Source organism: Loxodonta africana, chromosome 13, assembly GCF_030014295.1.
Source record: "Loxodonta africana isolate mLoxAfr1 chromosome 13, mLoxAfr1.hap2, whole genome shotgun sequence".
Classification (NCBI taxonomy): domain Eukaryota; kingdom Metazoa; phylum Chordata; class Mammalia; order Proboscidea; family Elephantidae; genus Loxodonta; species Loxodonta africana.
In genome coordinates this window covers 39,945,927-39,973,080 of record NC_087354.1, presented here as the reverse complement: position 1 = coordinate 39,973,080, position 27,154 = coordinate 39,945,927, and the positions used below count along the sequence as shown (strand labels likewise).

Below are 27,154 nucleotides of genomic sequence, written 5' to 3'. Positions count from 1 at the left end.
TGGAGGTGCACAGTAAGTATTTTTTGAATGAATGTATATATAAATGAATGAATGAAAAGGATGATCACTGGAGGATGAGAGAAATGGTACATGTAGGATAATACAGAGATGACAGAAACATATCTTTTATATTTTACTGCTCTAACAGTTGACTCTGTGACATTCTTTTATGCACAACAAACTATAAATATATTTGGTTATGGTTCTGATACCTTGTCTATGAGATTTGCCTTTCTGACGATCCTGGGTTTTCCTACTGAAGACCTTGTAAGCCTCAGTCTTCTGATACTGCTCCAGTTCCTTCATGTAGCGTTCCTTATCTCTGTCTGCTTCATCAAGATAGCGCTTGGAAAGAAATGTGGAATTATTTTCAAGAAACAGAGACTATATTAATGTAAAATATTTGAAAAAAATGGAACAATGAGAGTATGGAAATAAAAGTAGAGAATCAGAAAAGCAAGAGTCATATCAATAGAATAAGATATACTCTAAGAAATAGATGATTCTGACTTTTTGGACTATTTATTACCTTTTCCAACTTAATGAAGACAAATTCTATTGAGATTATTCTCATAAAAAATGCACAGAGAAGGTGATTATAGTTATTCCTCTAACCCTACAGATAGAACTCCACATGGCTACTAGAGTCTTTATGAGGTCTAAACACCACATAGACATACTTAGTCTTCCCAGGGGAAGAAATGGAATATTCTTGTTTCTCTATTCCCAACCCATTTTGAGGGTATGATCTCATATATCAATAGGCCTTTTAAGAGCCTGAAGAGTAGAGCACTAAAAAGGAGAGACAGAAAGAACATAAAAAAGAATGACCTCATCCTATGGACCCAAATTGATTACTCTGAGAGGGCCTACATCTACATGCTTTGATTGCTTTGTTATATTAATTATTTAAACAAAGTTCATTGATTTGCCAGGATTATTTTGTTTAATGCCTTGTCCTTTTAATTCACCAATTAGGTATGAGAAATTAGGTACAAAAATACTGGTTGGACACAAAACATAGTCTTATGTTTAAAACCTTGTCCCACATTAAGAATCAGATGTAATGGGCACCCAAATGGCTAAATCTGGAACAATATAAACACCAAAATAATTAAATGCAGTAATGAATTATAAACCACTGGAAGAAACCAGAAGTTCATATGTCTATATCAATAATACTGGAAACCCTGGTGGCATAGTGGTTAAGTGCTATGGGTGCTAACCAAAAGGTCAGCAGTTTGAATCCACCAGGTGCTCCCTGGGAACTCTATGGGGCAGTTCTACTCTGTCCCATAGGGTTGCTATGAGTCGGTATCGACTCGATGGCAGTAGTTTTGGTTTATACTTTCTCCTCACTTACCAACTATCTCATTATCTGACATTTTGCATTTACGACAATAGTAAAAAATCTTGTTGTTGTTATTAGGTGCTGTTGAGTCGGTTTCGACTCATAGCGACCCTATGCACAACAGAACGAAAACACTGCTCGGTCCTGTGCCATCCTTAAAATTGTTGTTATGCTTGAGCCCATTGTTGCAGCCACTGTGTCAATCCACCTCGTTGAGGGTCTTCCTCTTTTCCGCTGACCCTGTACTTTGCCAGGCATGATGTCCTTCTTCAGAGACTGATCCCTCCTGACAACATGTCTAAAGTATGCAAGACACAGTCTCGCCATCCTTGTTTCTAAGGAGCATTCTGGTTGTACTTCTTCCAAGACAGATTTATTCATTCTTCTGGCAGTCCATGGTATATTTGATATTCTTCGCCAACACCACAATTCAAAGGCATCAATTCTTCTTTGGTCTTCCTCATTTATTGTTCACCTTTCACACGCAAGTAAAAAATCTACTATCCAATTATCTTTTGCATCAACAATGTTTGTCTGGTAGTAACATAAGACGAGGTGTGAGGTGAGAGTACTGCTGACTTTGATGACTAAGGTTATGTGTCAACTTGGCTGGACTATGTTCTCAGTGGTTTGGCAGTTATGTAACGATGTAACTTGGCAGTTGGGTAATGATGTAACTTGGCAGTTGGGTAATGATGTAACTTGGCAGTTCGGTAATGACGTAACTTGGCAGTTGGGTAATGATGTAACTTGGCAGTTATGTAATGATGTAACTTGGCAGCTGGGTAATGATGTAACTTGGCAGTTGGGTAATGATGTAACTTGGCAGTTGGGTAATGACGTAACTTGGCAGTTGGGTAATGATGTAACTTGGCAGTTATGTAATGATGTAACTTGGCAGCTGGGTAATGATGTAACTTGGCAGTTATGTAACAATGTAAATTTGCAGTTATGTAATGATGTATGGTAGGGTTGAAAGCTGATACTCAAAAACAAGAAGAAATCATAAAGGAGCCATTACATTAATAATGACAGTTTTCTCCTGGGAGAAATGACAGCATGCATTGATGTAATTTGGAAGTTATGTAATGATATAGTCATTCTACATTTTTGCGTAACACCGATTTTACATAACGACCTGGTTTTTGGAACCTAACCATTTTGATAAGTGAGGAGAGGGTATAAGTACATAAATGGGGGGAGTAGGAGGGCTCTTGCTCAGACCAAAACGCTGAGGCCCAACGGGTGAATGTAGAAGGAGTGTTGCAGTAGAAAAATAATTTTGTAACCACCAGGGCAAAGGCTGGATCAGGCAAGAGTTATTGATGGATGTTAAACTTATAGAGAAATTTGATGTAGAGCAGGCTATACGCATTATCTCCCCAGAGACTGCTTATTCATTTATAAAACCCAGTGCCGTCAAGTCGATTCCGACTCATAGCGACCCTACAGGACATTCATTATAAGAGAGATCAAAATTAACATTGCCAATAAGGTACAAATGGACCTTGTATGCCTCCACATGAAACACCCTGAGCAGGATACAACACCATCTAGGTAGTGACTGTATTCTTGAAAAATATCAATGTTACATAAGACAAAGGAAGACTGGAAATATTCCAGATTAAAGGAGGCTAGAGACTTGACTACTAAATGTAACATCTGACCTTGGACGGGAATCTGTACTGGAGGAGAAAAGAATGTTATAAAGGAATGCTGTTAAGTCAACTGATAAAATTGGAATACGGATGGTAGATTAAAGTACTGTACTAATATAAAATTATGAAGCTGATAACTGCACTGTGGTTATTTAAGAGAATATTCTTAGGAAATACACAGGGGTAAAAAGGGCCACGATGCATATAACTTGCCCTCAAAGGATTCAGAAAAAAGTTGTGTGTGTGAATGTGTATGAGAAAGACAGAGAGCAAGTGAGTAAGAAGGCATGTGCAAATGGAGAAATGAGATAACGTGTTAATAACAGGTGACTCTGAATAAAAGGTATTTGGGTATTTTCTGTACTATTTTTATGTTTGCAACTTTTACTACATTTGAAATTATTTTCAAATAAAAGTTTAAAAAAACAAACAAAAAATCTGTCCTACCTAACAAAGAGCCCTGGTAGTGCAATGGTTAAGCACTTGGCTGCTAACTGAAAAGTTGGCAGTTCAAATCCACCCAGTGGCTTTGAGACCTGTGATCTGTTCCTGTAAAGATTACAGCCTAGAAAACCAGATGGGGCAGTTCTACTCTGTCACACTGGGTCGTTATAAGTCGAAATAGACACCTAACAACCACTACCTAACAGTGGTTATGTTATACCTGGAAATAACTACTGTTATTTTTGCTTTTTTTTTTATGTACTGTTGTATTTTCTGAAAAAGACAATTTAAACAATGAGTATGTATTGATTTGGACAAAAAAAAAGTTACTACATAGTACAGCCAAAACATTGGATGATATACACTCCCTTCTACTAGCTTGCTAACAAACACAAAGCTTTAACTTGCAAATTCATCCAATTAATTCCTAAAAGAGTATTTCCCAATTTGGTTTAAAGAATAATCAGTTTAGAATTCTTACTTAAAGATCATTTAAAAGTGTAAGACATAAACGAAATGTAGGTATCTTTCAAATGCTGGGAACACTGGGAACTTTTAACTAAAACTACTCTCACAATCATTACCATCACTGCTTTTGTGTCATTTCAAACAGCTCATGGCTGTATCATCCTTAATTCCCCTCAAATCTCTCTAACAAATGGATTTGTTTCGGTTTGGCAGTAGGGTTAGTTTCTGTTTTGAAGGAGAGATATAATTCAAGTAGTTCTTGCTTTATTTTCCATAGTGCTTTAAATTTGCCAGAACTGTAGTTAAAAAAGAATTATTAAAGTAGTAAAATATTTTTCTTAAACAAAAATTTTACATAAACTACAGAACTTTATCAAGTGGCTTTCTGGCATTTTCTCATTTAACTCGACTTTTCCCATTTAACTCAGTGGAATAAATTATGTTGCAGGATTTCTTAGAACAGAACCACTTTTTTTTTCTTTCAAATCTATATGAACTCTCAGCATATAAGTCAGATAAAAGTAGAGCTACTCTGGTTGAGGGGGTCCTAAGTCCCTCGTGCCCATACCTCTGCAGCAGACCCTAATACAATTCTAAAACCACTGTCCTGGAGTAAAGAGCTATGACGGGTCATGCTTTCTTGTCTTCTAGGCAATACTGTGACCAACTTAGAGATTCCACCATCTATCCTCTTTACTTTCCTGACAGATATTATTTTTGAGATATAATGGAAACCAAGCAAAGGATCAGGGATGTGAATGATTACCTGTTTTTCTTCAGGAGGCAGTTTACTCCATTCATTGCCCAACATCCTTGTAATTTCTGGAAATGGGACCTCTGGTCTCTTTGCTCGAAGCTGTTCTCGACGCTCATTCATGAACCGAACATATCCTGTAAGGGGGGATTTGGGTGCATTGCTATCTCGAAGAGGTTTCTTTCTCTTTCTTCCCTTGGACCAACCTCCTCGTTTACTTCTTTGCTACAAAACAGATCAAAAAACTAAAAAACAAATAACAACAAACCCCGAAGTAACATGACAACAAATACCAACAAACAGCATGACAGCTGAATTTTCCTACCAATAAAAAAAAAAAACAAACCAATAAGACCCTGGATATTCAGAGCTCTCCAAATTTATCATTGGTACTAATGGTTGCAATGCAGTTTGCAGTTAGGGGGTCTAGACTGTTCACTTGCAGACCTTTTAATGTGCCATAGTACAAACTGTTGCACTCAGAGGGTATTTTGTGCTAATCCCAATAGATGGGAATAAGGGTGCCATGATCATCTGAGCTTTGGCCTTCATACACACCTAACAGGTCCTGGTTCCTCACAGAGAATATTCTAAATGGGAAACACAGCAGCACACCCAGCACTGTGCCAGAGAAACACACACTGTCACAGTAGACCAGAACAAAATGTTGCCACATGTACTGGGCTAAAGAGGAAACAAGTTGTAGCACAGGGATTAAAAATAACTCAGGAAGGGTGTTCTCACCAATACCACTCAAAAGATCAGTCTTGTCTCAAAGCAGATTGCAACAGCTTTTATCCAAGTCTTAGAAAAATTTTAGTTAAGTATGATATACCCCAAAATGAAGACTAGTGCTTTGCTTGATGGTTTGGTCTTTAATATGCATATTCTATAAAGTCGGAGATCTTTATATGTTGAGTTAAATCAAGATTAAATCATCTCTAAAAAGGCTTAAAAAAAAAAAGACTGTGGTACTAACTTAATAGCAATCTTTGATGTTTTACTGCAACCTTTTTTCTTCTTTCTTTTATATGATACAAGGTACATAATATTTTTGCTTCATAATTTTACAAATACACATAACTTATCTAGTTAATAATGTTTTATAGATAAAAGAGTTCTTATTTCAGAGAAGAGAAAATTGACAGTATGTGACAAAAACATCTAAATATTAATTACAGCACTGTACTCCAAATATATGTATAATGGTGCAATAATTCACCATTGGGCAACTGTTATATTTGGTATCAGTGTTTTTTAAACTCAGTAACATTAAAGCAGCTAAGAATTTTTAGATGTTTAGGAATCATTCATGATTATCTTTAAGAATGCCAACAGGACAGATAAAAAAAAATCAGCTCTTTTACAATAAGAGACAAAAATTAATGGTGGTTGTTACTCTTTTTTGGCTTAAAAAAAAAAAAAGAAAAAAAGTGCCTTAAAACAAAGACAATGTAATCAGTCAGTTGTGAGGAACACTGAAAGTCCAATCAATAAGGGGACATATGGAACCTTTGTGTAAATGAGAGAAAGGTGCCCCCTTATGGGACGGTGAAGGATTTAGATTTAGCAAGTGGTGTAAGTCCTCTGGACACGTACGGTCCTGTACTACAGGGCTTGGTGAGCAGAGTGTGGCCCTCAACAAGTGTGGCATGTAGATGCATCATTTATTGCCTATTGAATTAAATCATTCAATAAGCATTTGTTGAACATAGATAGGTACACATTCCTCAGATGGGGGGGGAATCTACCTGTCCCTATGGGTATATGGAAAATAAGAAATATAAAACAGAAAACGTTGTAGGTATCAGCTTAAGAACGTGAGAAGACCTGATGATGAACATTTTGAGCAACTGCCTTGCTGACTTCTTCAGAAGTTTAAGAGGCCAGTAACAGGAGAAGAAACTTCAGCTCACCTCATCTTCATGCCTCTGTTCATTGCTTTCTGCTGTATTTGAAGACTCATTCTGAAGCAACTGACCTTGGGAAAGATCCTCCACAAATTCTGGATTGGTAGTGGATGGTGTGGCTCCACTACTATACGAAACCTCTGGGTGGGTTAATCTGAAGAGTAACAGGCAGAAGTGCAAAAGTTCAGTATCTACAGCATTCAAACTTGCTCCTGTTTGTCAATGTTCAAGACAAATCTTACTGCCAGCAAAAGTACATGCTGGTCTCTGAATTAATTTCCCTACTACAATCTGTGTAAATGTAAACCATGTCTCCATAGAAGCTGTAGAGTGTTTAAAAAAATAGCTTCAGTGCTTGATTAAACCAGGTCAGTTCTATAAGTCTCCCACCAAAAACAACCATAATTTCTTCCTCCAAAATTACCTCTCCCCTCAACACAGACTTTGTGTTTTAGTTCTGAGCATGTGCCAGAATCTGGCCTCTATATGCTACCTTACATGTATCTCCAACGTAAAGGAAAAACAGTATTAATGGTACAGGGGTAGGAATGGGAGTTATAAAGGCAGTTTGCCCCCTATCACATAAGATTCTTGAACAATATTAAGAAATCTTTTACAGTAACATTCCACAAGCTATTCTTTCTTGGATTAGTGTTTACTGACCAGCAGATCATCTAAGAACAGTATTATCAATTTCAGTAAGTTCAGGTATAAGATGTTAATAAATCAGACAAATATACTTCTTTTTGTTCCCACCATTATGTTCCAGATAAATTAGCAAATCAGATCCCATCCTTCTGAAAAGTGGACAACAGAAGGTACAGATGATAGTAGTGTCTTAGACTGACTCACTCTTATCGTATGTGGATAAATAAAGAAGAAAAGGCTACAGTAAGTGCTAGGGAGTTTTGCATGTGTTTTTGGTAGGGGGAGGGACAGGACGATGAGAGTGGCAGAAAGATGAAAAAGACAGTAATATTGAGTCATTATTCTTAAAGAACGCATACTACATAGGGTTACAGACAAATAATTACAATGCAACATTGTTATTAGGTGCCGCCAAGTCAGTTCCAACTCATAGCGACCCTATGTACAACAGAATGAAACACTGTACCATCCTCACAATTGTTGTTATGCTTGAACTCACTGTTGCAGCCACTGTGTCAATCCATCTTGTTGAGGGTCTTCCTCTTTTTCATTAACTCCCTACCTTACCAATGCAATATAACAACGCAATGTAAGTGCCAAAATAGAGGTTTGTAGAAAGTGCCGTAGGGGCAATGGTAGAGGGTATAGTGTATTTTATGTGTATGGAGAGGATGTTTGGTAAGATTTCACAGAGGAGGTATTGAAAGATGAATTGGTATTCATCAGGCAAGCAACATAATTTCAGGTGGAAAGAACAGTGTCTAACTGGAGAAAGGGAGATGAATTTCAGTAGACTACTACAATAGACTGAGAGACAAGTGCACAGACTAAGGCAACAGCAGACTGGATGGAAAGTAGGGGATAGAGAGCTAAGAGAACTTAAGAGGTAGAATGAAGAGGACTTAATGACTGACTAAATACAAACAGTGAAGGAAAAGGAAGGGTAATTCTGAGGTTTCCAATTGGGCGATCATGTACTACTAACCAAGGGAAGAACAGGGTATGCTGTGTGTGTGTGTGTGTGTGTGTGTGTGAGAAAGAGGCAGAAAGATGAGAAATTAGTGAGCTTTGAAAAAGCTAAGTCTGAAATGCTCATGGGGTAATTTGGTGGAGATGGAAACATGCCCTGAGAGAACACAAGTGAAGAAACACATGAGACATACATTTGAGAGGCGTCAGCCCATGGAAGTCCCAGAAAGTGCTACACATTCAGACAGTGAGAAGAAAAGTCAGCGCAGAGCTCTGCTGGTTCAGTATCATTTTAGGAGCATGCATTCGAAGAGCCGGGAAAAGAGACTGAGGAAGGCATTAAGAGAATACTGTTGCAGAGGCCAAAGCAGAAAACTTTTAAGAAGGAGGTGTCAACCAATTAAAAAGTTGATGTCAAATAAAACATGCTAAAAATTACTTGCTAAATTTGAAGATTGGAACATCAGTGTAAATCTTAGGGCGTACGGTTAGTGGAATTATGGGAATAAGAAACAGATTACAGTGGACTGAGAAATGAATGGGAGTAGATACAGACTGTACTGGGAATGAGAGAAAGTACATGCTTTTCTGCCCCTGTCTAAAAAACCTAATAGTTGATTTTTGGCAAAAGGTCTCCGTATTTTTGAGGTCCTTTCAAAAAGGCTATGTGAGAAGCTATGAAATCAATGCCAATCATGTTCTCTGAAAAGAGATGCAATCGGAGATCCAGTTTGATCTTAGCAGTTTTCTTTTATAAATATTTCAATCATTTTAGGTGTTCTAGGCAACTTGTTCTTTCACTGTCATTCTTATTTCAATTGTGCCATCAATTGTTAAGTTATTCACTCTTATACACTCCTATTTCAGTAAAACCTACAGAGGAGGATTTGGGAAAAAGCAACAATCCTATGAATCACTCACCGAAGTAGACAGGAATCATCAGAATGGAGTGGCCAAAGATGTCAAATGCCATTGTAAAGGCTAATGTTATGCGTCAACTTGGCTAGGCCATGATTCCCAATACCGCGTAACTGTCCTCCATTTTATGATCTGATGTAATTGTCCTCCATTTTTGATATTGCGTAATTACCCTCCATTTTATGTGTTGTAAATCCGAAACCTCTATATGTTAACGAGGCAAGATTAGTGTGGGGTGTATCTTAAGTCACACTCTTGCTAAAGGGCATGACTCAAGTCACACCTTTACTCAAGTCACACCTTTACTCAAGTCACACCCTTACTCAAGTATGTGATGTAAGGGGTGTTTCCTTGAGAGTGTGACCTACATCTAATATATATATGCATGCTCTGGAAAAGCTCGCTCTCACTCTGGATCCTGCATGTGGCTCATCATCATCTGACCTCCAGGACTTGGGACTCGAGCGGGCAGCCTGTCATGTGACCTGCCAATTCTGGAATTTGCCAGCTTCCACAGTCCTGTGAGCTAGCAGCCTGCTGCCTGACCTGATTAGCCAGCTTCCACAGCCCTGTGGGTCAGCAGCCTGTTGTCTGACCTGCCAATTTGCGTTTGTCAGCCCCTGTGGCTACATGAATCAGTAGAGGCCTCCGATCTGATGCCTGACCCCTGGATTTGGGACTTGCCAGCCTCTACAACTATGTGAGCCATTTCTTTGAGATAAATCTTTTAATATATATTTTCTCTAGAGAACCTAGACTAAGACAGCCATGGAGATGACAAGTTGGATAAAGACTGAGGAAAAAAAAAGCTCTTTTGTTATTATGCATGAATTGTTCATGCTTCAAGCTAAAGCCAACAGCCCTTCCATTTGTGTCCTGGATCCCACACCCTCTTGCTTACTCAAGGACATCATTTCAGCAGTTCTGCCCTCTCTCTGGCACCACCAATTCTTTCTTTTCTACTGTATCAGCTTCATCAGCAATACAAAGGTGGTATTGCTACTCCTATCTTAAAACAAAGTAAAATGAAACAAAACCCTCTCTTGATCCCATTTCTCCTAGTTAATATTCTCATTTTCTTCCTTTTTCTCTACAGCCAAGCTCCTTGAAAGAATTGTTTATATTTACTGACTTCAATTTCTCCCATTCTCTGCCTCTCTTTTTTTGTTTTAATAATATTTTATTGATTTTGGGGACAGTTTACACAGCAGTTTAGGTTCCCATTCAGTAATTTCAGAACAAATTGTTCAGTGACAGTTCCATTCTTCACAATGCATGAACATTCTCATTATTTCTGTTCTGGCTGTTCCCATTTCTAGTAATCAAGTTTCCCTGACCCCTTACTTTCTAATCTTTGTTTTAAAGTAATTGTTGACCGTTTGGTCTCCTACAGATGATTTTTTAAAAGAGAACCATACTCATGGGTGATATTCTTTATTTTGTGAGATAATCTGTTGTTTAGTTAAAAGGTGAACTCAGGGGTTAGTTTCGGTTCAAGATATAAACAGTATCCTAGGGCAACAGTCTCAGGGAGTCCTCCACTCTCAAACTGGTCTGATAAATTAGTAAGTCTGGATTTTTTAAGAATTTGAGGTTCTGTTCTACATTTTTCTCCCATTCTATTAGGGTCCATCTATTGTAGCCCTGATTAGAATGGCTGGTTGTGATAGCTGGGTGCTACCTAGTTCTTCTGGTCTCAGGGTGAATGAGACTGTGGTTAGTGTAGGCTATTAGTCCTCTAGACTAATTTCTTTGAATCTTTGGTTTCCTTCTCTTTTGCTCTGGATGAGTAGAGGCGACAGTTGTATCTTAGATGGGTGCTCACAAGCTTTTAAGACTCACAAGCTTTTAACACCCCAGACACTACACACTGAACTAGGACGTAGAACATAAACTTTATTAACTACATTATGCTAATTGACCAAATCATCCTATGGTCCTCAGCCTTCAAAACCAGAAAACCAATCCTGTGAGGTATCTGGTTATGTATGAGAAGTATATGCATATATATGCATACACACACATACATACATATACATACACCAATATACACACATATATACTTACATATACAGATAAATGCATACATACGTACATATTATACCCATACATATATTTTTTTGTTGTTGTTGCAAAATTATACATGCCACAGCAATTATCAAAAGGTCCTTTTTTCTTGTGTACATTTTAGTGACATCATTTACCTTCGTCAAGTGTTGCACACTTTATCCTCACCTTACCCTTCCCTTCACCAAAAATACCAAGTGTCTAATATCTAGGGAGTGAATCCTCCTGCCCCCTATCCCTGGTAACCACTAACGAACATCAGTTTCTGTATATTTACCTATTCATGTCATTTCATAAAAGTGAGAACATATAATATTTGTTTTTTTTTTTGTGACTGCCAATATAATGGCCTCCAGGTTCATTCATGTTTTAAGATGTTTGGAGAACTCCTTTTTGTTTACTGCTGAGTAGTACGCCATTGTATGTATTTACCACATTTTACTTATCCATTCACCCCGTGATGAGCAATTAGGCTGTTTCCACCTTTTTGCTATTGTGAGTAATGCTGCAGTGAACATAGGTGTGCCCCTCCCATTCTCTCTTCAACTCACTCCAAATGAGATTTGCACTCACAACTCTTGTTGAGGTTACCAATGACCTCCCTGTTAAATCTAAGTCATTTTTTCAGTCCCCATCTTACCTGAAGCATTTGACACAGCATTGACCAAAAAAAAAAAAAAAAAAAAAGCTTTATTTACCCGGTTTTTCTGCTCCCTTTTAACCCACAAGTTGCCACCAAGCTGACTCTGACTCAGTGACCCCGCGTGCACCGGAGTAGAGCTGTGCCCCACGGTGTTCTCAACGGCCGATTGTTCGGAAGTAAATCACCAGGGCTTTCTTCAGAGGTGCCTCTGGATGAACTCGAACCTCTAACCTTTTGGTCAGCAGCTGAGCATGTTAACTGTCTGCACCACCCTCACGCTGGTTTCTCCTCTTCTGCCTAAGTTCCGAATGCTGAAGCACCCCAAAGCTCAGTGTTCACACCTCTTCTCTCCTCTGTCCACACAGTCTCCTTTCTCTGGTAATGTCATCAAGTCTCATGGCTTTGAACATCGGCTATGTGCTGATGACTCACAAGTTTTTCTTTCTAGCCTGGGCCTCTCTTAACTTCGGAACCTTCCATCAGACTGCCTATTTGACATATCTACTTGGAGGTCTAATGGGCATCAGAAATTTAAAACTTCCAAAACTGAGCTCTAAAATTTCATCCCTGTCTGCTCAATTTCCCCCATCTAAGACAATGGCTTGGTTGGAGGTTCTAGCAGGGGAGAGCAGCTACTCATATACCCTTGACTGAAGAACCGTACTTCTCTATTAGGGAAGGTCGTCCTCTTTGACCGAGCATGCAACTTTGGGAAGGATACACATGCAGTGCTGAGGAAGGGGAAACCCATCCAGCCAGCCAGATCAGCTGAATCAACTCCGGTAATCAATGGAGTGACAGATGTCACAGCCAGGCTGTAATGGTGATTCGGTTGTAGAATTCTCGTTCCCCATGCAGGAGACCTGGAGTTGATTTCCACCCAAGGTACCACAGGTGCAGCTACCACCTGTCTGTCAGTGGAGGCTTGTGTGTTGCTATGATGCTGAACAGCTTTCAGATGGACTAGGAAGAAATGCCTGGTATGCTGCTTCTGAAAAACAGTCAGTGAAGACCCTCTGGATCACAATGGTCTGATCCACAACTGACAGTGGGGATGGCACAAGACCGGTTATTCCTTCATTTCATTGTGCATGGGGTCATCATGAGTCGGAGGCCGACTCAGTCGTAGCTGACACCAACAGTAAGATAATGGCAATTTTATGCCTCTAATTTTTAGTTACTTAGGCCAGAATTTTAGAGTTGTCTTTCAGTGCTTTTTTGTCCTTTTTCCTTTAACTTGTCAGGTCTTTTAGGCAATTCCTGTATGGTTTACCTTTAAAATATGTCTGTAATCCTATACTTCTCACCACCTTCATTCCCATTCTATTTGAAGCCCACTCCAATGAGGTTTCTGTCCCCACTATTCCACCAACAACATTCTTATCAAAGTCACCAGTGTTTTGATGTTCTTCAGATCATCATTTCTCACCTGAATTATTTCAAGAGTCTCCTAACTGGTCTCCCTGCTTCAGCCCATGTTCCTTTTACTCTAATTCTCAACACAACAGAGGGATCCTATTAAAAGGTAAGTGTCAAATCCCTCTGCTCAAAATACTCAAATGTTTTTCCACCTCACTCAGCATAAAAGTCAAAGTGCTTTCTCTGACCTAAAAGGTCCTACGTGATCTAGTTCCTTGGTGCTCAAGGCATGGGCCTCATACCAGCAGCACTGAAATCACCTATGAGCTTATTAGAAATGCAGAATCTCTGGTCCTACAGCAGGCCTTCTGAATTATAATCTTCACTATAACAAGATCTCCAGGCAACTTGTAAGCACATTTGAGTCTGGGAAGAACTGCCGCAGCCCTCCATTGCCCTCGCCCTCATGTACCTGTGCGCCAAGCCACACCAGCTTCCTGGCTGTTCTAAAGGCAGCAACACTCCTGTCTTAGCTTTCTGCACTAGAACAACCTTCCCCCAGACAACTGCATGCTAGCTACCTCACTTCCTTCGTGTGTTTATTTAAGTCACTTTCTCACTACAGCCTTTCTGCCATTTTATCTACAACCGTTCCCTCAAACTTTTCCTATCCCTCTTCCCTGCTTTCTTTTTTAATCCAATAATTATTATCACTTTCTAACATAGTATGAATTTTACTTATTTATCCTGTTTATTATCGGACTTTCTCAGTAAAATCTGAGCTCTACAGGGGCCTAGATTTTCATGTTTTGATCACTGCTTTATATTTAGTGCCTAGAACAGTACCTGGCACATAGTGAATACTCAAAGATGTATTACTGAATGAACTGAATTTACTAAGTAGGTAGCCTTCAGAAATGTCTTGGAGAACAGTTTCTGAGTAGTGAGGTCGGAAGGCAGATACTAATGAGGTGAGAAATCAATGTGAGAGAAGGCAACAGAACTACAAAATGTAGTCCATTTTTCAAAGAGCTCTAAGGAATATTAAAATAATTCATCTTAGGGATTAGCTACCACTTCAATGTATTACTGAATATATTTATTCTTTGCCAAATAATTTCTAAACATGCAGAAAAAATAAAACTTCAACTAAAATGAAGATTTTCTCCGGAAAGGAAAGACTAGCTGCTATAACCTTTTTCTATAGCCCTTTATATATTTTTCAGACCCTCCCAAAAGGAGAAAGACCAAACGAAAAATACAAGTCGGTTAAAGCTCTTAAGCACTGAATAAAAACCAAAATAATCTTTATAAAAATTCTGACTTTGGGGAAAGAAAAGATATTTTAAAATCTGTGGCAATTCAAACAGAAAATGTTTTTCGGAGCTACCCCTTTGGCAGGTTATTTCCTCAATGGGGACTATGAAATTCTCTTAACTGGAAGTCCCAGATGTTTGCTAAAAAAAAGTAAAAAAAAAATTTTTTTTAGATCCCATAAATTGTTTTAACGTTCACAGGGACTAAAAAAAAAAAACGAAAACTAAACCCGTTGTCATCAAGTCTATTCTGACTCACAGCGACCCTACAGGATAGAGTAGAACTGCCCCATAGGGTTTTCAGTGATCGGCTGGTAGATTCAAACTGCTGACCCTCTGGTTAGCAGCCGAGCTCCTAACAACCACCAGGGCTAGTCGCAGGGCCTAACCCAGCCCAGGGGCATTGATCACAGGGTCTAGAGCACTGCAAATGACAGGTGAATGCAGGTTACAAAGCAGTTTACAATGGCTCTCACTCTCTTTGCAAAGCACATGAAATGTACCTTCTATTCTTATGACATAAACTGCTTCTTTAGTGCCTCATACTTTGTCAGAAGCTTTGTTCTGAAGTCTATACAGAGAGAGGCCCAGTGTCCCCATCGGCTGCTTACCCAGTTGTGGCCAGATCATTGCTCTCCTTTGAGCCATCTTCATCTGCAAAAAGGGGGGGCAGGGTGGAACTAGTCATCAAGTTTTCCATCTCTCTGAAATGGAAAAAAAAAAAAAAGAAAATTAATGGCTTATATATTACTTCTAGTTCCAGTTCCACTAATTTAAGAGCCAGCCTTTCTTAACTTTATCATATCAGCAGCAGAACAGAAACTGACCTAAATATTTATTTTCTTGACTTGGACCCATCAATTTAAACAATGATTAATGGGCTTTTGACCCTGGTCTTATCAACCGACCAGACTAAAAACAGGTCTTAAACACTGGGGCACAGTTTGGAAAATTCCTTCTTATTTATCAGAATAATCTTCAAAAGTATTCTTCATTTCTGTAAAAATTGTTAAACAGAGTAACTCAGAAGCACCGTAACCCTGAGGAAGTTATTTAACCTCTTTGTGCTACAATTTTAGCATTTTAGACACAGACAAAGTTGCTGACTTAACCCACAGGGTTACTGTGACGGATTAAAATTGAAAATGCCTCATAAACATAGAGAGGGTAACATGGTAAGTATTTGGGTATTATTATATAAAGTATTGTTATTATAGCATCACCAGCTGTCAGTCCCAGATGAATCACCCTTAGATTAAACGGTGACAAACTGAGCTCTCCAAAAGGAAATAATGCAAAGGAAGTGGAGGATGGAAGGCATATTGATGCGGTTTGGAGTCAAAGAAACCACACTTCCAGGTCAGAAATATGCTCTACTTCACCATTGTGACCAACAGGGGAAATAGCATGCACCTGGGTACAGGAAACAACTAAGCTTAATTGAACAGAACAAATAAGTCACGAGAACTTGAGGCTATCAGACTGAAACGATGAAAGGACAAAGCGACAAAGAGAGCAAATTCATTTTGCACATCACTACAAAGAAATTTTTTCCTTTCTTCCAAAGCTTCACCCCATATAGCTAAAAGGAGCAGCCTTGCATTCATCAAGAAAGTGATGTTCAAATAAAACATTCAATAGTGACCCCAAAGAGCTAAATGCAGCAGCCTTCCATTCATCATGAAAGCGATATTCAAATAAAACATTCAATAGTGATCCCAAACATCAGCTACTTAAGTGGAAGTGCAAACTACTCAAGAAAAAGAGTGCCTCACTCAACTGGGAGAAATGAGAAGCAAATTATGAGAATTCACTCAGGAGTTTCCTCAGCAGTTTCAGGTGCTGTAAAACAACAGTTTAAAGGAAAGCACCCAAGCAAAGCGCAGACAAAATTCATTCCACTGAGGCGGAAATATGAAGAAAATGCAGATGCCGCTGCCATCATATACTAAATGTTCAATGGAGTAATTAACTTCCAAAAGGATAAAAGCATTTTTTAATTTTCATTTCTAAATTTGTTATTTAGCAAACAGCATAATGAGATGTAATGCATCTCTGTACACATATTACCCGTTATAGCAGGTAAAGCACAGAAGACAGAGAGAGGAATTTCCCATTTAGTTACAGAGTAAGGAGTTTGTTTACGGCATGTGCAAGGATGTTTGTTGTTGTTATGTTGTTAGGTGCCAAAGAGTTGGTTCCGACTCATAGTGACCCCATGTACAACAGAATGAAACACTGCTCGGTCCAGAGCCATCCTCACAATGCTTGTTAACACTCTTCAATTCCTTCAAAATAGGGAGTTTACAAGCGAATGCCTCTAATAAATATGACAAAAGTCAATTCTAGAATGATACTGACTCAAGTGTACTTAGGTTTTAATTCATAGTATACACAGACCATATTACAGACCTGTGATTAAGGTGTGCTAATATCACCTTGGAACCCTGGTGGCACAGTGGCTTAAGAGCTTGGCTGCTAACCAAAAGGTCGGCAGTTCAGATCCACCAGCCGCTCTGTGGAAACCATGTGGGGCAGCTCTCTATTCTGTCTACAGGGTCACTATGAGTTGGAAGTGACTTGATGGCAACGGGTTTGGTTTTTGGTTTAATATCACCTCAGGGAGCCCTGGTGGTGCAAAGGTTAAACACTCTGGTGCTAACCTAAATATTGGGGGTTCAAACCCACCCAGTGGCTATGTGGGAGAAAGACCTGTGATCTGCTCCTGTAGATTACAGCCTAGAAAACCCTATGGAACAGTTTTACTCTGTCACATGGGGTCACTACGAGTTAAAAATTAACTGGATGGCACCTAACCACAACATTACCTCACACAAGTGCCAATATTCATTTTACCAAAAGAAAACTAATCATTTAGATAGCATATGGCTAACTCCCCCACCTGTCTGTCAGTCTGTCATACTGTGTGTTGCTGTGATGCTGGAGGCTATGCCACCAGTATTTCAAATACCAGCAGGGTCACCTATGGTAGACAGGTTTCAGTGGAGCTTCCAGACTAAGACAGACTAGGAAGAAGGAACTGGCAATCTACTTCTGAAAAAACTGGTCAGTGAAAATGTTATGAATAGCAGTGGGACATTGTCTGATGTAGCGCCAGAAGATGAGCCCCTCAGGTTGGAAGACAGTCAAAATGACTGTAAAAGAGCTGCCTCCTCAAAGTAGAGTCAACCTTAACGATGTGGATGGAGTGAAGCTTTCAGGGCCTTCACCTGCTGATGTGACACGACTCAAAATGAGAAGAAACAGCTGTAGACAGCCACTAACAATCGGAACGTGGAATGTATGAGGTATGAATCAATGAAAATTGGAAGTTGTCAAAAATGAAGTGGAATACACAAAGATCGGTATCTTAGGCATTAGTGAGCTGAAACGGATTGGTATTGGCCATTCTGAATCAGATAATCATATGGTCTACTATGCTGGGAATGACCAACTGAAGAAGAATGGCATCTCGTTCATCTTCAAAAAGAACATTTCAAGATGTATCCTCAAGTACAGTGCTGTCATTGATAGGATAATATCCATATACCTACAAGGTAGACCAGTTAATACAACTATTATTCAAATTTACATACCAACCACTAAGGCCAAAGATGAAGAAATTGAAGATTTCTACCAACTTCTGCAGTCTGAAATTGACCAAACATGCAATCAAGATGCATTGATAATTACTGGTAATTGTAATGAGAAAGTTGGAAACAAAGAAGGATTGGTAGTCGGAATACACGGCCTTGGTGACGGAAATGACACCAGAGATCATACGATAGAATTTTGCAAGACCAATGACTTATTCATTGCAAATATCTTTTTTCAACAATAAAAACGGCAACTATACACACGGACCTTGCTGAATGGAATACACAGGAATCAAATCAACTACATCTATAGAAAAAGACAATGGAGAAGCTCAATATCATCTGTCAGAGCAAGGGCACAGGCCTGCTGTACAACAGACCATCAATTGCTCATACGCAAATTCAAGATGAAGCTGAAGAAAATTAGAACAAGTCCCTGAGAGCCAAAATGTGACCTTGAGTATACCCCACCTGAACTTAGAGACCATCTCAAGAACAGATCTGGCACACTGAACACTAGTGCCCAAAAACCAGACGAGTTGTGGGATAACATCAAGGGCATCATACACGAAGAAAGCAAAAGGTCATTAAAAAGACAGGCAAGAAAGAAAATACCAAAATGGATGTCAGAAGAGACTATGAAACTTGCTCATGAGTGTAGAGCAGCTAAAGCAAATGGAAGAAATGATGAAGTAAAGAGCTGAAGAGAAGATTTCAAAGGGCGGGTCGAGAAGACAAAGTATATAATGAAATGTGCAAAGACCTGGAGTTAGAAAACAAAAAAGGAAGAATTCTCTCAGCACTTTTCAAGTTGAAAGAACTGAAGAAAAAATTAAAGCCTTGAGTTGCAATATTAAAGAATTCTACGGGCAAAATGGAAACCCTGGTGGCGTAGTTGTTAAGTGCTACGGCTGCTAACCAAAGAGTTGGCAGTTTGAATCCACCAGGCACTCCTTGGAAACTCTATGGGGCAGTTCTACTCTGTCCTATAGGGTCGCTATGAGTCGGAATAGACTTGACGGCACTGGGTTTGGTTTTTTGGCACAGGCAAAATACTGAATGACATAAGAAGCATCAAAAGAAGATGGATGGAATATACAGTCATTGTACCAAAAAGAACTGATAAACGTTCAACCATTTCAGTAGGTAGCATATGATCATGAACTGACGGTATTGAAGGAAGAAGTCCAAGTTGCACTGAAGGCACTGGGAAAAACAAGGCTCCAGGAATTGACAGAATACCAACTGAGATGTTTCGAGAAACAGATGCAGCATTGGAGTTACTCACTAGTCTATGCCAAGAAATTTGGAAGATAGCTACCTGGCCAACAGACTGGAAGAGATCTATTATTTCTGCCCATTCCAAAGAAAGCTGATCCAACAAACTGCAGAAATTATTGAACAATATCATTAATATCATACACAAGTAAAATTTTGCTGAAGGTAATTAAAAAACGGTTGCAGCAGCACATCAGCCAGGAACTGCCAGAAATTTAAGAGGATTCTGAAGAGGATATTAAACGAGGGATATCACTGCTAATGTCAGATGGATCTTGGCTGAAAGGAGAGAATACCAGAAAGATGTTTACCTGTGTCTCACTGACTATGCAAAGGCATTTGACTGTGTGGATCACAACAAATTATGGATAACATTGCGAAAAATGTTAGTTCCAGAACATTTAATTGTGGTTATGAGGAATCTGTACATAGACTAAGACACACCATTTGAACAGAACAAGAGCATACTGAGTAGTTTGAAATCAGGAAAGGTGTGTGTCAGGGTTGTACCCTATCACCATTCTTATTCAATCTGTTTATTGAATAAATAATCTGAGAAGCTGGACTATATGAAGAAGAATGTGGTGTCGGGATTGGAAGAAGACTCATTAACAACCCACGAAACGCAGGTGACACACCCTTGCTTGCTGAAAATGAAGAGGACTTGAAGCACTTACTGATGAAAATCAAAGACCACAGCTTTCAGTATGGATTACGCCTCAACATAAAGAAAACAAAAATTCTCACAACTGGACCAATGAGCAACATCATGATAAACAGAAAAACGACTGAAGTTGCCAAAGGATTTCATTTTACTTGGATCCACAATTAACATCCATGAAAGCAGCAGTCAAGAAATCAAATGATGTATTACGTGGGCAAATCTGCTGCAAAAGACCTCCTTAAAGTGCTGAAAAGCAAAGACGTCACTTTGAGGACTAAGGTGTGCCTGACCAAAGCCATGGTATTTTCAACTGCCTCATATGAATGTGAAAGCTGGACAATGAATAAGGAGGACTAAAGAAGAATTGATGCCTTTGAATTACGGTGTTGGTGAAGAATACTGAACATAACATGTTTGCCAGAACAAACAAATCTGTCTTGGAAGAAGTACAGCAAGGATGCTCCTTAGCAGCAAAGATGGCAAGACTTGGTCTCACATACTTTGGATATGTATCAGGAGGGACCAGTCCCTGGAGAAGGACATCATGCTTGGCAAAGTAGAGGGTCTGCAAAAGAGAGAAAGACTTTCAAAGAGATGGACTGATACAGTGGCTGAAGGATGGGCTCAAGCACTGCAGTGATTGTGAGGATGGCACAGGCCAGGCAGCGTTTCATTCTGTTGTACACATAGGGTCGCTATGGGTCGTAACCAACTCAATAGCACCTAACAACAACAACATAGCTTGTGTACCATAAGCAGGCAAACATTCAAATAGCCAGGTACATACCCCAAAACATTAAAAGGATTCATTTGACTGACTTCTTTCTAGAAGTCTCCCTAGAAGTCAGAGACCTTTCAAGAACCTAAGTCTCAGCATTTGGAGCTCTGGGCCTCTCTCCCACATCTCAAAACAAGATATAATACTTGGTGGGGGACAAGTGAAGTGTCTTTTCATTCATTATGGCAACAAGACTCTCTTATGAGTGGTTCCCAGATAACTCTGGTCATTTCTGAAGTGTTGGGAGGCAGCTGGGCAATACAACCTTAACAACATACTAACAGATCATATAAACAAAGGAAGTTCCGAGAACACACATTTCTTTCTTTTGTTTTACTCAACCCATATGGCTTCAGATATATTTTCTCTAGTGTTACTGAGTAGTCAGGTCCCCAAGAAATGAGTAATAAAGTGGGTGGATATTTAGGAAGCCAAGATCAACAAAAGAGGGAAATGAGGAGAAAGTCCAGTGAAACCCGAAGGCCTCTAAGCTGGTCTAGTAAATTGGAAAAGAAAATGATTCCCAAGAATACGGCTGAGATCCTGCAAGAATCAGCTTTCAGACGGTCTATGAGGAATGATTCAAACTGAATCGTGGCTACCAAGGCAGTGGTTGGCAAAGGCCCTTCCTATGCCTAATAATTTCCCAGCCCTCTGTCCAAGCACCCAGGTTACACTGCACTTCGAAATTGTATGCAAAACACTGAGAAATGTAAAGAATGTTCCTCTGGAAAGGGAAAGGAGAGAAATACGGTCATGCGTCTCTTAACATCCAGGACATATTCTGTGAAATAGGACGTTATGTGATTTGGATGTTGTGCTAACACTGTATCATTTTCTTAAGGCAACTCTGAGATAGTGGAAGTGTCCCTTACTAAGAGACAAAGAGGGCCTGCAGTTCTACTCACTGCTGTCCAAGCCCGAGTTGGTGGCTGTGTCCTAGGGGATCGAGGGCGTGGCACTGAGCTGGCGAAGCCTGGGGACTGGGCCTTTAGGTGAGGCCCTGGGGCACTCAGGAAGGCATTAGGCCCTTTGGAGACCTAGACAGCTCTGCAGGCCCAGTTTGTTGAGGATGAAATTTAGGGGCACAGGGCAAGCCCGGGGTAGGTTCTCCAAGCACGAGTTGGTCTGACTCACAAAGGCGGTGGCTCCCTCCTGGCTATGCCCAGTTACATCTGCTACCTTCAGTTCTCTGATCAGGATTTGTGAACTTCTGGGATCGTAGAAGTATATGCGGTCAGATGTTGCCCGAATGGATGTTTTGTGGCGCGTGACTTTATGGACAAAAGTAAAGCAGTATACAATTTTGCTTCTCCACATGCTTCCTCGCAGAGGGGACTCACCCAATGAAGGCCAGCTAGTTTCTACCTGGGAGCCTCACAAAATGGTATCATTTTGGGATGAACACTTTGAACCAGAGTCTGGACCTTGGCTTTGGAAATCCAGAAACTCCCTTTAACACTCACTGAAAAAAACAGAGGGCCAATTAAAAATATTTTAATAATGATTATAAAAATTGTAATGACAATTAAGCACACTAGATTTTAATTGGTCAACCACCACATTCTCTCATAGTAGTAATACAGGAAATCAAATTATAACTAGAACATTGCTTTGGTAAATACAGGGTCAAAAAAGAAAATTAGGTGGACCCTAAAAATGTTCCTCAGCTAAGACTGTTCTAGTAACTTTTCTCAACAAAAGGGATAATCTCACCAATACCAAAAAAAAAAAAAAAAAAAAACCAAACCCAGTGCCATAGTCGATTCCGACTCATAGCGACCCTATAGAACAGAATAGAACTAACTGCCCCATAGAGTTTCCAAGGAGTGCCTGGCGGACTCGAACTGCATACCCTTTGGTTAGCAGCTGAAGCACTTAACCACTACACCACCAATCTCACCAATCCCAATCTCACCAATCAGACTATGTTATTCCAAATGTTAAGGGGCAGTTGTGGAGGCACTATTTGTACTTTCATCTCCTTGCAGTTGGCTCTTTTCAAGTGCCCTCTCCTTACTTTACATATGTTAATCCCATTTCATTGAGTCCTCTCATGGAGATACATCTTATTCCTTCTCTACCTGCCCCTCTCTCCACTCCAAAAATCTATGACCACTAACTCCTATCATTTCAGCTTTCTTAATTACTCCTGCTACAACCAGGATACTCCTTAGAAGCAAGGATGGTTAAGATTATGTCTCACATACTTTGGACATGTTATCAGGAGGGATCAGTTCCTGGAGAAGGACATCATGCTTGGTAAAGTAGAGAGTCATTGAAAAAGAGGAAGACCCTCAATGAGATGGATTGATACAGTGGCTGTAACAACGGGCTCAAGCACAGCAACAACTGTGAAGATGGCGGAGGACTAGGCAGTGTTTCATTCTGTTGTGCACAGGGTCGGCACCTAAAAACAAGTGATTTTTAACCACACAAACCTCTGCTGACCTTTGATTTTCCACTAGGTCACCTCTTTCCTTCTCTGTCTGGCTTAAAGTCCATGGCTACATTTGAAATATTCCTTTGTCAACACTCTCAAATCCCTTGCTTTGCTATCCTTCTATACCACAGAGGGAGATCAACTCTGAGTTCTGCCTCGAGATGCTGTTAAGAGAAAGCTCACAAGATAAAGGTTGCTACTATAAATTTATGGTATCCAACCACCACTGGGCCCTCAACGTTCTCAGCAGTCTGTGTGTTCTTAGGATATTTCCCAAGTGCCATGTCCGCTCTTCTAAAACTTTTCCAACTCACCTCGAACCTAATTCATCCAAACCCTCCATTTCAGTTTCATATCTCCACATTACCCATTCCCACCTCACAACAAAAGCCATCCTAAACTGCTTTTTGTTTTTTAAAATATTATATTGTGATTTTGGAGAAAATTTACATAGCAAATTAGGTTCTCATTTAACAATTTCTGGCCCAGTGGTTAAAGAGCTCAGCTGCTAACCAAAAGGTCAGCAGTTTGAATCCACCAGCTGCTCCCTGGAAACCCTATGGGGCAGTTCTACTCTGTCCTACAGGGTCACTATGAGTCGGAATCAACTTGACAGCAATGGGTTTTACATGTATTATTCAGTGATGTTGGTTATACTTTTCACAATGTGTCCGCATTCTCATGATTTCCGTTCTGGTTGTTTCCGTTAGTCTGAGCTTTGTCCCTGCTTACCCTCTCATCTTTGGTCTAGGGCAAATATTGACCACTAGGTCTCATTTAGATAATTGTTTAAAGAAGCACAGTACTCACGGGTGATATTATTTATTTTATGAATCACTCTGTCTTTTGGCTGATAGGTGACCCCCGGAGGTGGGCTGAGTTCTGAGTTTAAAGGGTATCCTAGGGCGGTAGTCTTGTGGGTTCCTCTAGTCTCTACCAGTCCAGCAAGTCTGACCTTTTTTAGGAATTTGAGTTTTGTTCTACATTTTTCTCCCATTTTATCTGGGACCATCTACTGTGTCCCTAGTCTGAATGGTAGTGGTAGTCAGGTACCATCTAGTTTTTCTGGTCTCAGGTTAGGTGAGGCCATGGCTTTCTTTTTCTTAAACTGAGATATCATTCACCTACCATAAAACTCACCATGTTAAAGTATACATTTCAGTGGTTTCTAATACATTCAAAAGGTTGTGCAACCATCACCATTATCTAATCCCAGAACATTTTCATCACTTCCAAAAGAATCCCTGTACCCATTAGCTGTCATTTTCTATTCTCCCCCTCCCCCAACTCTTGGCAAGCATTAATATACTTTCTGTCTCTGTAGGTTTGCCTATTTTGGACATTTCATATAAACAGAATCATACAATATGTGGCCTTTTGTTTCTGGCTCTGTCACTTAGCATATTTTCAAGGCTCATCCCTGTTGTAGCATGTATCAGTACTTCATTTCTTTTTGTGGCTGAATAATATTCCATTGTATGGCATACCAGTATTTTGCTTATCTATTCGTCAGTTGATGGACATTCAAATTCATTTCCATTTTTTATCTATTATGAATAATGCTACTATGAACATTCATGTACAAGTTTTTGTGTGGAAATGCTTTCATTTCTCTTGGGTATATACCTAGGAGTGGAATTACTGGGTTATATGGTCGCTCCATGTTTAACAGTTTTAGGAACTGTCAAAATGTTTTCCATGCTGGCTGTACCATTTTATAATCCCGCTAGCAATGTATGAGGGTTCCAGTTTCTCCATATCCTCATCAACACTTTTTTATTTATTTTTAATTAAAACTATCCTAGTGAATGTGAAGTGGTATCCTGTTATGGTTTTGATTTTCATTTCCCTAATGAGTAATGACGTTAAACATCTTTTCATGTACATATTAACCATTTGTATATCTTCTCTGGAGAACTGTCTACTCAAATCCTTTGCTCATTTTTTAATTGGGTTGTCTTTTATTGTTGAATTGTAAGAGTTCTTTACATATTTTAGATACTTGGCCCTTATTAGATATTTGCAAATGTTTTCTCCCATTCTTTGGGGTGTCTTTTTACTTTCTTGAAAGTGTCCTTAGAGGCACAAAAATTTAAAAATTTTATGAAGTTCACTTTATCTAGCTTTTCTTTTGTTACTCATGCTTTAGGTGTCATAGCTAAGAAACCACTGCTTAATTCAAGGCTATGAACATTTACTTCTATGTGTTCTTCTAAGAGTTTTGTAGTTTTAACTCTCACTTAGGTCTTTGATTCATTTTGAATTATTTTTTGTATATGTGAGGTAAGGTCCAAATTCATTCTTTCGCCTGTAGCTATCCAGTTGTCCCAGCACCATTTGTTGAAAAGACTATCCCCCCGCCGAACTGTCTTAATTCATTGCCATCAAGTTGATTCTGACTCACCGCAACCCTATTGTACAGAGTAGAACTGCTCACAGAGTTTTTAAGGCTGTAAATCTTTATGGAAGCATACTGCCACATCTTTCTCTTGTGGAGTGGCTGGTGGGTTTGAACTGCTAACTTTCCTGTTAGCAGCCAAGTGCTTAACCACTGTGCCACTAGGATTCCTTGAATTGTCTTGGCATCCCTAAATTGCTTTCTATTCCCAAAATATACTATATCCTCTTACCTCTACAACTATGCAAGTGCCATTTGTTGCACCTGGCTGGAATACTTCTTTCGTCTGGCTAATTACTTATGTATCCTCCAGGTCTAACCTTAAATGTGTCTTCCCTCAGCTGTCTTCAGGTTGCAACCCTCACGTTCCTCACCTCCTCTCTCTCTGCTTCTTCTCTCTTGTAGCCTCTCTTCCTTTTCTCCTTCCTCCTGGAGCCTCTGTGGGGTTGGCTGCATATATAAGCAAACTCCTTGTCAATTTCAAGGCATGGCCCTCCCACCAGGGCCATGAACTGACCAATCCCCTTGGTGAACCACAGTCACTTCATTTGCATAGTCTATAGTCACCTCATTTGCACAGTTTATAATATATTGACAATCCCTGCAAGGTGTGTAAAACAGACCAATCACAGGGCAGACTGCAGCCCAGGGCCAGAAAAAAGTACAAAGCCACAAACTGTTTACAGCTTACCCAGGAAATGTCAATCAACTTGGACAAAAGTAACAAACCCTCTGGGGTAGAAAACTAGGGCTATGTAACTCCTCAGGGCTTAGGAGAAAAACCTCTCAAGCTGTTTTTCCGAAGAACCAAGGCAAAAGGCTACATGAAGGAACTGATTTCACCACACTAATATACTATACTTATATAATCTATTATAAAGTAGAACTGGCATGAACAGATTTGGGAATACAACCGATTTTGATATGCATACACTTCAACTGGATCAAAAAAAAGTACAAAGGCTTACTAGAGTCGTCTACCAGCTGCAAATATTTAGCTAGGAGTATTCAGCAGGCTGTGGGCATTAATCAATATGTTTTAAAGGACTGGAGAACAATGACTAATCCCACCAGGCAGCTAACTGGGGTTTGGTTAAGTGAAATTCATGTAAGAAATCTTTCACTATACATTTTGATATGGGAGATTAGAGGGAAAAAGATGAGAACAGGTAATCTGGGAGTAATTACTTTTTTGGGGGTAAGGTGAGGTAGGAAGTGGCAATTAGGATGTAAGACTTAGGGCTGCTTCAAGAGAAGGGTATATGGAGGTGTGTGGTTGGGTGCTGGGGAGGGGTGGGCAGAAAACATGGCTCTCTATTCCCAGAATTGAGAGCCCAGGCTCCTATGAGTATTGTTTTTTAAAACGTTGTAGGCTAGCCTAGGAATTAAACTATAGGGAAATCGATTCATTCATACAACAAATATTTACTGAGCGTCTACTCTTCTACGTACTTTTCTATACACTGGGGATATGGCAGTGATCAAAACTGGC

At 39.6% G+C, this 27,154-nt stretch overlaps 1 protein-coding gene across 6 annotated transcripts in view; it reads right to left on the bottom strand.

Annotated features, from left to right (window-relative positions):
- The window catches only part of HMG20A (high mobility group 20A), a 93,849-nt gene that overhangs the window by 28,486 nt on the left and 38,209 nt on the right, over nt 1-27,154 (bottom strand). The window contains exons 2-7 of one of the 6 annotated variants that reach the window (XM_064267241.1): nt 26,037-26,112; nt 22,165-22,286; nt 15,117-15,209; nt 6,592-6,739; nt 4,688-4,900; nt 213-345 (exon numbers count right to left, since the gene is read on the bottom strand). In XM_064267241.1, coding sequence (XP_064123311.1) covers nt 213-345; nt 4,688-4,900; nt 6,592-6,739; nt 15,117-15,205 — 583 coding nt within the window. In that variant the 5' untranslated portion in view covers nt 15,206-15,209; nt 22,165-22,286; nt 26,037-26,112. Of the gene's footprint in view, nt 1-212; nt 346-4,687; nt 4,901-6,591; nt 6,740-15,116; nt 15,210-20,543; nt 20,609-22,164; nt 22,287-26,036; nt 26,113-27,154 lie in introns of those variants that run through there. The other 5 variants (XM_064267242.1, XM_023552934.2, XM_064267243.1 and 2 more) reach the window with 5 other exon arrangements.